The following is a 15,068-nucleotide window of genomic DNA, read 5'->3' as shown; positions in this document are numbered from 1 at the left end:
GGTAGTGGCATTAGGAAGGTTGAGAACCGCTGCACTAGAGTCTCAGCTCCTTTAAGAAGTCCCAGTAATGGTCCCTACCAGCCCATACCCACTGTTATTCATTTATACATTAATTTACTCCATCACCAAGCAGTTATTGAAACAATCACAGTCCTATACTGGGCTCCTTGGGCCCAGTATGATGAATAAGACCCAGTCCCTGCTCTCAAAGAGTTTCTAGTCTAAAAGAGGAGACTGGGGATGAAACAGATCATACACCTTATCTTACAGGCAATGCCAGAGGGGGCACAGGACATTTGGGAGCTTGGAAGGGCAGCCATCTCAGCCTTGCAGTCAGTGATCTTCTCAGGATGAATGGAGGTCTCCAGGTTGATAAGAGGAGCTGAGCAAGCATTAGGCAGAACTCCTGGTTGTAAGTGATAGAAACCCAACTTAAACTGACTTAAGGAAAACGGGAATTTATTGACTCATAACTAAAAAGTCCGGAGAGCATTATCTTCAGGCATGCTTTGCTAGAGGTGCTCATCAGAAATTAGTCCCTTCTCGTCTCTCAGCTCTTTTCCTGTGTGTTGGCTTAATTCTCAGGCACACTGTCCTTACGTGTTAGCAAAGACAGCTCCGGACTTATGATTCTGATTGCCAGCCCAGCGTCACAGGTTCCCCTGGAACCAGGGAGCGGGGTCAGTCTCTCAGAACCACAGTCTAAAAACGGAGTAGATATTACTACACAAAGGAAAAGAGTTAAAGAAAGGCTGGTAAGTAGGCCAGATATCAGCTGTGCTCCCTGGGCAGGTGGTTAAATTAAAGCCCTCCAACAGAAGTGTACTCCAGAAGGAAAATGTCCTGAGAGAAGGGCCAGGCGGCCTTTGGGACTCAGGAAAAGTCATCCTATTCTCTTCTTCGTTAAATCAAACAGCAAGGTCCTGGGGCTGGTCTACTTTGCCGGCAAAAAAGGGAGCATTCTCCACCTAGTGGCCATCTGGGTCAGTGCACCATAGCACTGATCCATTTACAGGGCTGGAAGGCTTCTTCTACGTTTTGAAGTTCCTGGACAGATGATGCAGCATTTGTGGGGGACAGTGAACCTGGTAGTGCCCCAACAAGAACGTGTCTGCCTCTCTGTACTGCAGGCCTGGCAGAGTAGGTGAGGTTGTTAGGTGGACAGATGGTCAGAGGGAGAAGTTGTATTTGGCACTAGTGACTGCCCCGTAGAAAGTCTGTCTGGTCAGCGGTGAGAGCAGCTCATCTGGCAGGAGCTGCTGAGGAGGAAGGCTTTCTTCTTGACCTTCTCTGGGAAGTACCCCTAACTACCCATCATCGCTGCCTCTTCAGGACTCTGGCTGGAAACTGATTTCTTCCAACTTCAACTTCACAGACAATATCAAGGCCTCAGGTCACATGAAGCTGGTGGCGGGCTGAACAATGCCCAGGGACCCTGAATCCCAGACCTGTGTCCCATACACACTTCACGGCTGCTCTCTGGGTATGTGCACAGCTGTTTCTGCATCGAGGGCTTATTACATCTCAACACTTGCTTTGCATCCAGCTCTGGACTAAGCGGGTGCTGCTGCTACCCCTGCCGGGCAGCTGCTCACTGTGAGACCATGGCCCTGCCAATGGGCGAGGCAGGCCCAGGGGTCATGTGGGAAGGACTCTGGTCCTTGTGTGGAAAAGGTTCTGGACTAGGAATCTAGAGAGCTGGATTCCATTCCCCATTTTGCTGCTTCTCAGTGGCAAAACCTTGGGCAAATCCCTACACCTCTTCGAGCTTGGCTCCTTTTCTATAAAACCGAGTATCATCGCCTAGTTCAAATCATCACCTAGTTCAAATGCTGGTCTCCCAATGTCGCCAGCTCTTCATACCCTTGCTGAGTTAGCGCTGCATCGTGGGCATTCCTCCCATACTATGACCATCGCCATCACGATCTTTACCAGTGTGTGAGCTCTCCAAAGAAAAAAAGTGTTCATCCCTGTGTCCCCATGTCAACAGGGCTGGGCACACAGCTGGCAGAGACTCCTGAATCCAGACTAAGAGGTCCTGCAGGCCAAAGGTATGGCATGGTACAGCAGCCTACCTTCTGCCATTCACTTCCTCGCCTGGTAGACAGGGCTGATTCTGACATCCTGCGTGGGGTAGGACTCTGGGGAAATTGCTGCGGCAGTCTGGGCTTTGGAAGCTGACAGCCAAGAGCCCACCCTGGGGGCTGTGGAGGGTCTCCTCTGGCTAGCCAAGAGCAGGTGCCCGAGAAGAGTTTATTGAGTGAAGATTGGGAGTTGAGGCCGCCTGGGCACCTTCCTCAGATCTGGTCGTCTGAAACAGAGGCTGGACAAAGGACTTCTAAAGCCATTAAACTCACTCCTTCCCAGCTCATTTCTGGGTCATGGAAAAGGTTCTTCCAAGAATTACCAGGCCAGGGGTGGCCGGTTAGCTCAGGTGGTTAGAACACAGGCTCATGGCACCAAGGTTGCTGGTTCGATTCCCAATTGGCCAGTGAGCTGCACCCTCTACAACTAGATTGAAGACAACCACTTGACTTGGAGCTGATAGGTCCTTGAAAAACACAGTTCCCCAATAAAGTTAAAAAAAAAAAAAAAGAATTACCAGGCCTATGATAAGTTCCATGGAACAGACCTATTGCTGTGTTAAGAGCTAGGCGGGAAAAGGCCATCTTTCCTTATGCATTCTTGTTCGTTTGTTCATTCATTCATTCATTCATTCATTCATTCATTCAACAAACAGTTCATAACATCACACTCTGTATATCAGGGAAGAGGCAATGAATGAGGCTAGGTCTCTGCCCGGAAGGGGTTAGCCTGTGTATTAGACACAGCCTCCATTTTGGCCTCCCTGTCTGTCTCCTTTCCTGTTCCCCTTATATTCCTTCTGTACATAGCAGCCAGAATAATCCTCTCAAACGAAGCAGATTACCACTTAAATCTCCATGAGGCCCTCCATCACACTAGGGGGGGTGGGGGTGGATGAGCAGATGAGGTTGTACTGAGTTTAGGGCACCCGGGAAGACTTCCACAGGGCTGTGAAGCAATTTGGGTGTCTCTCTTTGTACCAACTCCTAAGAACAGTACTTAGGGCTCCAGGAGTCTGAGTGAGGTGGGGGTGAGGAGTCAGGACACACATACTAGATCCAAAGACAATATGGCCCCAAATCCCAGGTCTGTTAAGTTGTAGTCTGGCTCATGGGAGAAATTCTTTATTTAGATGCTTCAGTGACCAAAGACAGAGCATAAGCACACACCTGCACACCCACATATGATACTAAAGGCATTTCACAGGCAAGGAGGCCATGAAAGCAGCTAGGGGCAGGCCTCCGACAGTGAAACTCCCTACAACTCCTACTTGAAAGTTACAAGGGAAAATCCACTCCCAGTGAAGTCCCAGGCAGAGTTGGAAAAGTCTCGGTATGGGGCCTAGGGAACATCTGATTGCTCACTGCGAAGACTTGCACCCGCTGTCTTTCTTTTCCTGGGGCCCCATCCCACTCCTTGGTACCCAGAAATCTCCCAGTGGGTGATGGGGGAGGGCTAGCACCACAGCAACCTGGGCAGGTGGTCTGCTGCACAAGGGGAAGGAGCAGGCTAGCTGGGGCCAAAGGTCAGCAATGAGCCTCTGAGTTGGCTGGCATGAGGCAGTTTGCCTTTAGGGGCACAGAACCATCAAGGAAACTTCCATGTGGAGACTTTCCCACATGACCCCAGATCAGAGAACCTCTGACAGAGGAAGGGAAAGGCACCCACTTCAAGCCTTACATGATCGCACAGGGCACTGAGGGCGCCTCCTCCAGTTCTAGCTTGTCCTCAGCTGCTGCAGTTCCTAAGCACCATTCAGGAACTGTGGAGAAGGGGCAGGAGGGACAGCAATGCTCTGCCAGGACTGTGGCACTGCTCCAGGGGACTTCATAATGGGCAGAAACCTATACAACCGGCCAGCATCTGGTGCCAGGCTCAGGAAACCCTGCACTTGCGGAGGGAGGGAGAATGTCACATTAGCTCCACACTTCCATACAGCAGCTACTTCCATCTGCCCTTTCCTGCCTAGGCCAGGATCTGGCGTGAAAGCACCAGATTTCACTGGAGATCCTCAAGCCCAGGAAGAGCTCAGTTCTTTAGCCGCAGGGCTGGTCTAAAACCAACCTGAAAAGGAAACAGGCCTGGAGCCTCATGACACATGGCCCAGAAAGGCCAGGGAAGGGGAAAGGCCATCCTCTAAACTCTCATCCTGTGAGACCCCAAGTCCTTACAAGATCCCTGCTTCCCTTGTCCTAATCTATAGGGCAGGACCCATTCCAAAGGGGAGGAATAGGGATGAATCTGCCTGGACCAATCAGAGGCTGCCTGTGGCCCACTCCTGCCTCAGGCCTATGTAAGAAAGGAGGAAGAGGGAGCCAAGGGCTGACCATGGTCACAGTCAGTCACAGCAGGCTGGCTCACAGCTGGTTCAAACTGGAGTGCTGGACAGGAACACCTTTAGTCTTCCAAGGTAGTTGAGTCTTTCTGAATAGGTTGTCTTTGCATTGGAATCTGTCCCAGGGGTGATACCATTGTTTTTGGTGACCTGAAATTTGAGAGGGAACAAAGGCACAGGGTCAGTTTGTAGTGGTTGTAACGGTGCTCCAGGTAGCTTGTTCTAATGGTAGTACAGCTCTTCCAGGGCCTTGGAGTGCTAAGCAGGACAGCTCTCTCCTTTACTGAGGGCACTATGCTGGGTGCTTTGCTTCTAGCATCCTATTTCACCCTCATGGCAATTCTGCAAGCGGGGGAATAGCACCCCCATTTTATGTATGAGGAAAGTAAAGTTCAGAAAGTGTAAGTGACCTGCCCCCAGTAAGCCTTTAAGTGCGGTACACTCAGGACTGCAGCCCATGTCTTTCTATTACACCCAACCATTCATTCTGCTTACAGGGCCCTGACCCGAGTGAACAGAATGACCATTGATCCTCTCACACTGAATCTACAGTGGCTCTCCTGTCACTCTATCCCACTCTCTGGGTATCTAGCACCACCTGATATTGTCTTATTTATGGATTTGTTTAGGATCTTCTTCTACCCGGAGGGGGGGATCCAAAGGATCAGGAACAGCATTGGTCTTGGTTCCTACTGTAGCCCCAGTGCCCAAATCAGGGCCTGGCACATAACAGGTGCTCAATAAACATTTGTTGCGTGAATAAATGCTCATCTCTATTAGCTCCTCTTATTGGTACTAGCACTTCAAATATATTATCTCTAACCTTCACATTATCCCAGAAGGTGAGGATAATGAACTCCATCTGGAAGTGGCAGAGCAAGAAGAACGGGCTTTGGAGTCAGAGGTTCAAGTCCCGGGTCTAACTCCAAGTAAATGTGTGATCCTGGGCAAGTCACTTAATCTACCTGACATAAAGATTCCTTGGGTTGTAAAAGGGGAGGGGGGCGGGGGGATCCTAATTCAGAGCTGCTGTTGTAAATTAAATGAGATTAAGTTAAGTGTTTAACAAACTGTAACTATAATCCTATAGAAGAGGAACTAGAGGCTCAGAGGTTTACTGACTCACCCAAGGTGACATAGCTGGAAAGTGTAGGAAGAAAACAGTAAACAACACTAGCGTTTTTAAGTCTGGGTCACCCTGGGATGGGGCTCTGGCTGGCTCCAGATTGTCTGTGACATTGCCACCCGTCGAGGTGCCACAAGCTGAAGGTATGTTGAATGGGAGTGTGCCCCACACTGGGTTGCTGGGGCTTGTCTCAAGTCATATCTAAGAGAAATCTCGAGGGTCCTCCTAGGGAAAGACATGTCTGCACATAAAGAGGAAGACGAGCTGCAGTGTGGGAGAGGGGACTCCAGGCAGAGTACAGAGGACCAAGGGCATTTTTGACTCCAACACTCTTGTTACTACCACCTATAATTCATTTGGCTCTGTGAGCAATGCAGAACCAGCTACCAAAGCCAAAGCAATCATTTCAGCAGACATGCCTGCCTGAAACTCAGTTTCCTCATCTGTAAAATGGGGATAATGCCCATCTCAGAAGTTTATGTGTGGCACACTGCCCACACCACAGTTCCCTTCTGAGAGGAAGGGACGGAACCACGTGGGCCCTCCCTGGCCGGGCTCTAGCCTCCTTGTCGGCGTGACGCCCTGGAGGAGCATGCTGTGAGCCAGACCAACCTCAGCGTGAATTATAGCTCGGCCTCACAGGTTCACTGTTAACAGTGGTTGCCTATATCTGTAAAACCAGAATAATGATCCCATTTTCCGAGGTTTGTTTGAGGATTGCCTGAGAGAATGTGCCTGGTATATGGCCTGTAACAAATCGGGGGCTCAAAGAATATTAGTTATTTTCATGAACAGATAACTCTCCATTCACCTCTTCCCTTCAAAGCATTTATCACAGTTTGTAATTACTGGTTGTTTACTTACTTTTTTGTTTTCTATCAGAATGTAAGGTTTTGAGAGAAGGAACTGGGTCTGTCTTGCCCACAGCTTAGAGGGTGTTCGATAAGTAATGTGATCAATGAATGAAAGAACCTGGTCATATTTGGTAATGGCCTGTAGAGGGAGCTCCTGCCACAGAATTGATGTCAGTGAAGAATCGGGTCTTTAGGCCAGTGAAAACAGGCTTCCCTAGTTAGACTGCTAAGGGCCAGGAAATCCAAGTATTCTTAGGAGACCACCAAGGAAATCGTCTATGCTTCTGCCAGAACTTTCAGCCCAGGAGGGCCCACGGCTGGGCAGAAGCCGATGGGAAAAAAATCTTTCAGTGGAGACACTTCTTTCTGCTGACTGACTGATCTGTCCACTGAGGAAAGGCTGCCAGGATTCCCTAATAGCCAAGGAGTGCCTGGCTTTATTCTGATTCAGAAGACTCGAGCTCCTGCTGCAGACCCTTGACTTCAAAGGATGATTACTCACTGGTTCTTGTGTTTGAAGCCGCTGACGTGAGCTTGGTACTGTTCTATGGAGTTCAGCACTATCTTACACGTCTTGCACGCGTAGCCCTTCCCAGCTGAAACACACAGAAAAGTCAAGATGCTCAGTTATGCAATAAGAAGGGGCCTGGGGACTGCTGCTTTGGACAGTGCAGGCAAATGCCCTTCTGGGGGCATAGGGGTGGGTGAGGTCAGGTGGTTGGCCCTGATGAGAATCTGAGGCTTCAGAGCTAAGGGGGCATATGCTGTGTGCCTATGTACTCCCTGGAGTTGGCAACCTCCTCATTCCTCTCTGTGCCCCATCCCAGCGTGGAGCCTGGTCCAGAATAGCTGTCTATTGAGCAAATAAAAGATTGAAAGAACAGAGAGGTGACATTTGGTGTAACTGTCTTTTCTACCTTGACTGCTAAGTGGCCTCATTAAGGATGCCCTTCGCTAAGAGATCTCTGGGAAGGTGCCACTCTCCTCGGTTTGTAATAATAGTAATTAATGGGAATGTCCATTATGAAAATCAATCTGTCTTTCTACCTTGGGGCTCACAGATGCTCTGTCTCACTCCCAGTCTTCCTCCTATCACAAAATGGCCTTTCTCCACATGGTCTAGCACATAGAATGGTCAGGAGCCAAGATATGGGGCTGGACTCCTGGCTCTGCCTTCGTATGACCATGGCTAAACCCCTTCTCCTTTCTGCTCCTCAGCTTTTCTCAACTATAAACCATATACCACAACTCATAACCATAATATCTATAATAAAAAGCAGCTATTATTTACCAAGTGCCTGATACAGGCATGCACTTCAACATGACTTCAAGGGCTCTTATACCTTTCGAATCATCTGCCACCCTGATTCTCACAGCTCTGCAGCGAGATCGCCTAGGCTGAAATCCCAGCTCTATCATTTCTACCTGTAGGACCACAGACCAGTTACTTAACCTTTCTGAGATTTGGTTGCCTCATTTATAAAAGTGGCTTTTCTCTGAGACTCAGGTTCTTTACCTATAAAATGAGGTTAATATTAGTATCAACCTCATAAAGTTATTGTAATGATTCAAATAAAAGCCTCTGGCACATAGTAAGTGTTCAACAAATGTGAGCTTTTATCACTATTATTATTTCACTCTGATGGATGATGCTGGCAAAGAAATGGAGAGTATCTTTGAAGCAGCCTTCCGTGGCAGCTGCAGCTCCTGAGAACACCAACACCTGATCTCCTCTACTCCAGTAGCCAAAGCTCCCAGCTACAGTTACTTCCCTTGTGTCTTCAGGTATTTCCTGGAAGACATCCCTTTAACGCACTCAAGGGGGAAATTACTGCAATCAGAATTCAGGTCCTTTTTAGACATTTAAGGCCAGAATTCATGGTTCAACACTAACAGGGAAGAGATGCATCATGGACCAGCAGAACCACTCTCTTCCCAAGGTCAGAAGTGGGACCTGGGGCTGGTGTGGGGGTGACAACCACCAATGGTGAAGAGTTACTGATGCCCAGGTTACAACAGCCCATCTTATTCTCTATTGACACCAGGTACCATGCCAGGATATTTATGCCCTTGGATTCTTACAACAACCCTGCAAGATAGGTGGCTATCTCCATTTTTCAGAGCAGGAAATAGATCCAGGGAGGTTAAGTGGTTGGTCTGGGGTCAGAGCTGGGACTTGCCCTCTGGTCCGTGAAGCCCCCGTTTTTCCCTCTGTAGCACACATCTCTGGACTCTGTGAGGTCCAAGATCTCAGCACACTGTTTGCTGATCCGTAAGCTAGATTCAAATCATCATTTGCGGCAACTGCAAAATTCATTGGTGCTTCTAAAAAACAAGATTTGTCCAGTACCCACACATAATTTTCATCTGCTTTTCATTTTACATGCTTGATATTCTGGTTTACCCGTGTGATTTTTATGAACCTTAAGTCACTAGAGCTGATTTTTTAAACTTCTGGCTTATTTGGGAAAGCAACTGTATCACCTTTCTTTTTATTTACTTTTATTTTTATTTATTTATTAGCTGAGCCATTCTGCCACCTGTTGGCAGCTCAGCAGCACCTCAGCTAGGGCCGGGAATCGAACCGCTGTTGCTCAGAGCTCACACTCTTGAGCGATGTATCACCTTTCTCTACTGCCAAGGCTTTTGAAAGACCTGCCTACACTTGCATCTCCATTTCCTTGCCTTTCAATTACTTTGCAACCTATCCCCTCCTCCCTACCCACTTCCACATGCCCTTTCCAAGGCCAATGGTGGCTTCCTTGTATCTAAATTTAATGGACAAAACGGATGCTTATGAGGCCTCATCATATTTGACCTCTCAATGGCACCTGACAGAACTGGTGACTCCTCTCTTCTTCAATGTCTCCCGTTCTTGATTTTCAGCACACTCTTGATTTTTGTCCTCTGGTGGCTCCTTCTCAGCCTCCTGCTAACTCCTGTTTAACCTCCACCATTAATACTGGCATTCCAAATTTTCAGAGAGCTCAATCTGAGACCCTCAGCTCTTCTCTCTCTAAACTCCTTAAGGAATCTTACTCATTCCCTTGACTTTAATTACCACCTATTAGGTTAAAACATATGAAACTACCAATATTTAATGGTTTATGACCCACTAAAATGGCAGTATCTCTAAGACCTCTTGTTTGAGGTCTCGACCTATATATCTAACTGCCACTTTAACATTTCTACTTGGATATCTCATGGGCATCCGAAACTAAAGTTGACGAAACCTGGTTATCTACCTAATTGCTTAAGACTAAATCTGGACACCGTCCTGACTGTTCTCTTTTTTTCATCTCCCATTTGATGGCCAAGTCCTGACAATTCTACTTCCTACATACATCTTGAATTCATTTGCTCCTACCACCTTCACTGTTGCCTTAGTCCAAACTCCTCCCTTCTGCAGTATGAATTACTAACGTAGCCTCATTGCTGTTCTTTCCCCATTATCCTTACTCCCTATTCCAAACCATTCTCCATCCTGTAGCCAGAATGATCTAATAATGCTGAAACTGTCAATGGGGTTCCCAGTGCTCTTAGGATAAAGGCCCAAATCCTTAACATGACTCACAACGCCATGAATGGACACTCGCTCATTTCCCCAGCATCATTTTGCCCCTTCCTCTAGGAAGCCTTCCTTGATCCCTGCTTCCCCATATTAAGTGATCTCCGTAGTATCCCATTTGTTTCTTAGTCTAAAGTTTGTCATCCTTGTTATTTGCTCAATGCCTGTCTTCTCCATAGACTCTAAGCTGCTCCATGAGAACTTGGACTGTACCTGTTATGTTTACCCCCACATTTCCGATGCCTGGCATGTTAGGAAGGGATCAACAAGTATTTCTTGACTATATATGAATTTTATAAGACCTGAGAACCTGTCCTATGCACGTGGGCTGAAGAAGCTGGGGGATCAGCATGGGGCAGAGTAAGCGACTGGCTCTGTGTAGGCAGCAACGCCCGAAGTAGGGACAGAAAGTGATGGGTGAAGCAGAGGACTCCAGTAACCCGGAGGGGACGCTGAGTGCTCCGGAGGCTGAAAGGATTTGGCTGTCTAAATGAGATGCAGGTTTTAGTTTGGCATTCTTGGGTGAGCCTGGAGTATCAGGCAAACTCCAAGTCTTGTTTGATCCGCTTGGTAGATGCCACATCTACCCCTAGTGGGAGAGATCTGGACAGTCTGGGCCATCTCACATTTGACCCATATTTGTTATGAGACACCTGCCAGGAGCCCATGGAAACTGTTCTCTGGACCCAACACAGAACTTGACCTGGGTTTCAGTGCTGGCTCTGCTGCCACCTAGTGGGTCCCAGGACAAACCACTTCATCCTTGTGGTCCTAAGTCCTCGTTTGTAAAAGGGGGGTAATCACACTTGCACAGAGTTGCTGTGAGGATTAAATCAGGTAATTACATGTGAGCGCATCTAGCCTAAGGCCTGGACTGCAGCAGCCATCAGCAAGCGTAGCAAGACTGACAGAACAAAGAGAGCAAAGAACGGACAAGCCTCTACTGAAGCAGGGAAAAGTCAGGCTGCTGCTGACAAACCTCAGTCCTCTGCTAAGTCCTCAGCTGACATTACTGCCTGCATATCGTAGGTCAACACCCCACCTCTGTGAGGAAGAAGGGGTCAGAGTGGGCTCAGGGCCTCTGCTGATGTCCTGCACCCCAAAAGCCTCCTGTCAGATACAGTTAGAGCTGCAGGCAGAAGGCAGGAGTGTAAGTTTCAGAGTCAGACAGAGTTAGAGACCCATACTGATGTTGCCATTTATCAACATCAGGTTACATCAGCTGTATGTCCTGGAGTAAGTCACTCTGAGTCTTTTCTTTATTTGTGAAGTGGGAAAACCATGCCTATTTACAGGACTGCTGTGGGCATTAAATTATAACGTATATATTAATATCAAAGGGGCATGCGATACTCCTGCCCCTCTGCCTAGGTTTTCATTAAAGATTTTGGTTGATCTTTAAAGCAGTCAGATGCCTTCAGCAAGAAAAAAAGATCAAGGCTACAGTTCTAGGATTACAAACATAATTTAGCCTTAGACAAATGCAGGAGGGTGGGTACAGAAAGGCTTTGGCTTGAGATAAAAGAACAGAATGGATACAAGTTAAGATAAGCAGCCCCAAACATTGCAGTGCCTGAGTCCTGCCAGTGGACGAGAGATAATGTGGAATGACCAGGGCAGGGCTGAGTGAAGGAGAGGCAGCTATAACAGTGCCCTGGGTCATGCTAGCTGGGTGCCACGTTGTTCCTATCAGTCATAGGAGGATGTCGTGAAGCAGGGTTCTGAGGTTTCCAGATTCCTCAGCACATGGGACTGACCATGTTAGAGGGGAAGGCACTGCCTGCATGTGGGAACGGTAAGTCAATACCAGCCATCCCTGTCCAATTTTGAAGAGGTCTGTAAAGCAGGGTCCTTCAATGGCACTGGAGGAGCAATCCCTGGTACCACACTCAAGAGCTCCCCCCTTGCTTCACAGCCACCCCTTCGCACCCTTGTCACCGGTGTCAGTATTGGCCTAGGACGGCCTGTGCTGTGCAGCTGCTTTGGGGTTTGGAGGGTTGGTAGAGAGACATGATGCCTCCCCCTGCCCACATGGGGTCTGGAACATCTATGGCGCCTGGGTGTTCACCTTTCCAGGACTGTGGGAAGAGCGCTAAGCAGCAGCTCCCCTGAGGCCAAGCTGTTCGCACCTGGATGCAATGGGGGTTTCAAGTGTTGACTGTCTGGTGCTGCATCTGTTTGGCCTGGGGAGGAAGCCCTGAGGTCCAACACTGATGTACACATAGGCTCCACGAGACAGGAACTGTTTCAGTCTCGGTCACTACTGTACCCCAATGAGGGAACATAGTGAGTGCTCAATAAATACTGACTGGCTGAATGAAAGAGAACATAATAATCTTTCCTGTCTTCCCCTCCCTTCCTATGTGATGGGAAGGGCTCCTCACTCCTGTGATGCTTGTGAGATTAGGGGAGCATCTAACACTTGGGATCAGAACGGTCCCTTTCGCCTTATTATCCAGGGACACAGGCCTCAGCGGCTGGGACAGGAGGGGCCCAGCTAATCTGGAGAGGCCACTGGAGAGGTCTTCATTTACACAAGGACAGTGGATGACAGAGAGTTTAAATCAGAGGCTGCAAACTGGTGGCCTTTGGCCCGAATCTGGCTTACATACAGGTTTGACTCACACATGGCTTAACTTTTAAACAATTCAGTTGCTCATTTAAAAGTCAGGAGACTTCTTATTGGAATCTGGCTTCTGGATTCTTTTGAAAAACTGAAAGATTTGGTAGTAGCTGGCTAGAGCTGGCTAGGAGAGACATGCCACTCTTTCACTGACCATTTCCCCTCCTGGCTCTTTCCCTTAGTTAAATTTTCTGTCTGGCTTCTGCAGACATTTGTGTTTGCCATGCCTGCCTCAGGAGACCTAAGGAGGAGAAGCACAGCCCTGTGGTCCGACGAGCCCCAGTGGTGAAGCCCTGACCCAGCTTACCTGATGAATCCGTGACAGCAGGGTCTGCCAGCCGCCCATAGTGGGCCATGAGTTTGAGCTTGGTCTCCTGTTTCCTGTGTTTCTTGCCCACATAATGCTGCTGAGCCATGACAGGGTCGTTGAAAGTCGCGTGGCAGAGGCTGCAGAACTTGTCTGGGTCTATCATCTCTCTATTCTGGTGCAAGGCTAAGGTGGAGGCCACAAGGAAAGGGTTTGTAAGGCGTTTCGACAGAGCTGTGGTGAGAGAGTTTAAACAGAAACAATGAAAAAACCCAGAAGGTGGCAGGCTTTCAAGTATGCTGAATGCAAAGGGAGGCTGGTCACTAGCTAATCACCCTTGCAGATGGGGCACTGTAGGTATGAATCACACAGAGCAAGCCTTCTCTAACTAGGGGAACTGGAAAGATGTGGGGGAGCTACTTTGTTCACCAGCTTTAACTCCTTTAGGCACATGAATCCTGATGTTCTCGTATGCTGGGGAGGCTCTGTACTTGGGCTATCAAGTTGTCAAAGTACAGCAGACTAGACATGGACGGGCCAGCAGTCTTTATCCTTCAGAGTTCCCCAGAATGACACAGCAAGTGGAACACGAAGTTTGGGTTTTTTATTCCCATCCTCACAGTATCCCAGGTATAGAGCTGGAGCCAATGCACAGATGTACAAACTGAGGGTCTGAGGGCCTGGAGGGTCATTGAGAAAAGGCAACTGTATTGGGAGGCCTTTTGGGGCTGAGGTGGGGAGAGAAGAGGATGACACTGACATTTAGTTATGTACGTCGATTGTAATGTAGTTTTTCTCCTTTGGTCCTCAGAACTAGTCCATCAGGTAAGTATCACTTTGCCACATTATAGAGAAAAAACAGGCTCACAGGTGAAATGACTTGCCTAAGACCACCCAGGTAGTGAGTGAACCCAGGTTTGTGTGACCCTAAACACCATGCCCTCTTTGCTAAGCCAGATTGCCAGAGTGGCAGGAGACCTGAAAGGTACGGTTCAGGCTTTCACCTTCAGAAAAATCCTGGCTTTGGTCAATTAATTCTGACAATCAGAGCCTGGTAGGGGCACATGTGTAAGCCTCCTGTGGATCCACAGATGTTCTAATGCTGACTGCAGGCTGTGCTGCCACCGCCTGGTAAAGATGCCAGAGCTCACTAATGAGTCCACATGGCTGGAATGGCGTCAAACTAGTAGCCACTGCTTTAAAAATGTGGCCTAGAGCCCACAAGAGTGGTGCAGGGGTGGGGCTCAGCAGCACTCATAAATGGCTCAGATGCTCTTTCATCTCTGTGCCACTTCAGTGCGGGACGTTCTGAGGATTTTTAGCAAGTCAGAAGAAACTTGCTGGCTTTCCCCACAGTGATTTTCCAGTATAGGGAACCTCAATTTCCCTGGCCATTGTTCAGCAAGTTACTCAAAAAGTAACGTACATGTTGCAGAATATTTAATAATATGAGAGAATATTCAGTATGTGGTGTTGAGTTAAAAAGAAAAGGTTGTACAGCAACCTGTTTCTTATGTCCTCAATTCTGTAAAACAACAACAACAACAACAACAAACATACTGGTGATGCATGGGATAAAGACCAAAAGCACAGAGTAAAAGGGTGCTTTTCAGTATTTTCAACTTTTCTACAATGAATGCAGATTTTTGACATCAGAAAAGAGATAATAATGGCTGTTAAGACATAACAGTCATTCTTTAAAAGATATTGAAGGAGCATCAGAGTTGAATGGTTAAGAAAAGTCAGAGGAACCATTTAAAGGACATCCAATAAAAATGAGAGCAATGGGAATATTCTCTTAGGAAACAGCTTGAAACATGGAAAGAACATTTTATAGGGATGTTTGCTGTAGCATTATCTATAAATATCAAAAAGGGGAGGGACGAAAACATTAGAGGAATGGTTAAATGTGGTATGATGGGATATTATATAGTCATTAAAAGTTTACGAAAAGTTTTTTAACAACATGGGGAAATACAAATATTATATTAAAATGAAAAGGGTATAAAAGAAAATTACACACACAATATGATTATATCATTGTTAGAAGATATACACACAGTTCATATGTGTGTATTACTATTTTGAAATGTTAGCAACATATTGACAGTGTTGGTGGTAGGATCTGGGTGACAATTTCCTTTCCTCTTTGTACCTTTTGCATTGTTTG

The 15,068-nt window shown here is 47.5% G+C and overlaps 1 protein-coding gene across 5 annotated transcripts in view; it reads right to left on the bottom strand.

Annotated features, from left to right (window-relative positions):
- Positions 1-3,193: 3,193 nt before the first annotated feature.
- ZNF346 (zinc finger protein 346) overlaps positions 3,194-15,068 on the bottom strand; it is a 28,110-nt gene continuing 16,235 nt past the window's right edge. For 4 of the 5 annotated variants that reach the window (XM_019655663.1, XM_019655665.1, XM_019655666.1 and 1 more), the window contains 3 exons: positions 12,899-13,132; positions 6,903-6,996; positions 3,194-4,570 (listed from right to left, as the gene is read on the bottom strand). In XM_019655663.1, coding sequence (XP_019511208.1) covers positions 4,483-4,570; positions 6,903-6,996; positions 12,899-13,132 — 416 coding nt within the window. In that variant the 3' untranslated portion in view covers positions 3,194-4,482. The remainder of the gene's footprint in view (positions 4,571-6,902; positions 6,997-12,898; positions 13,133-15,068) is intronic. The other variant, XM_019655664.1, reaches the window with a different exon arrangement.

The sequence above is a fragment of the Hipposideros armiger genome, unplaced genomic scaffold, assembly GCF_001890085.2.
Source record: "Hipposideros armiger isolate ML-2016 unplaced genomic scaffold, ASM189008v1 scaffold_242, whole genome shotgun sequence".
Lineage (NCBI taxonomy): Eukaryota > Metazoa > Chordata > Mammalia > Chiroptera > Hipposideridae > Hipposideros > Hipposideros armiger.
This window is presented reverse-complemented; position numbering and strand designations above follow the sequence as displayed.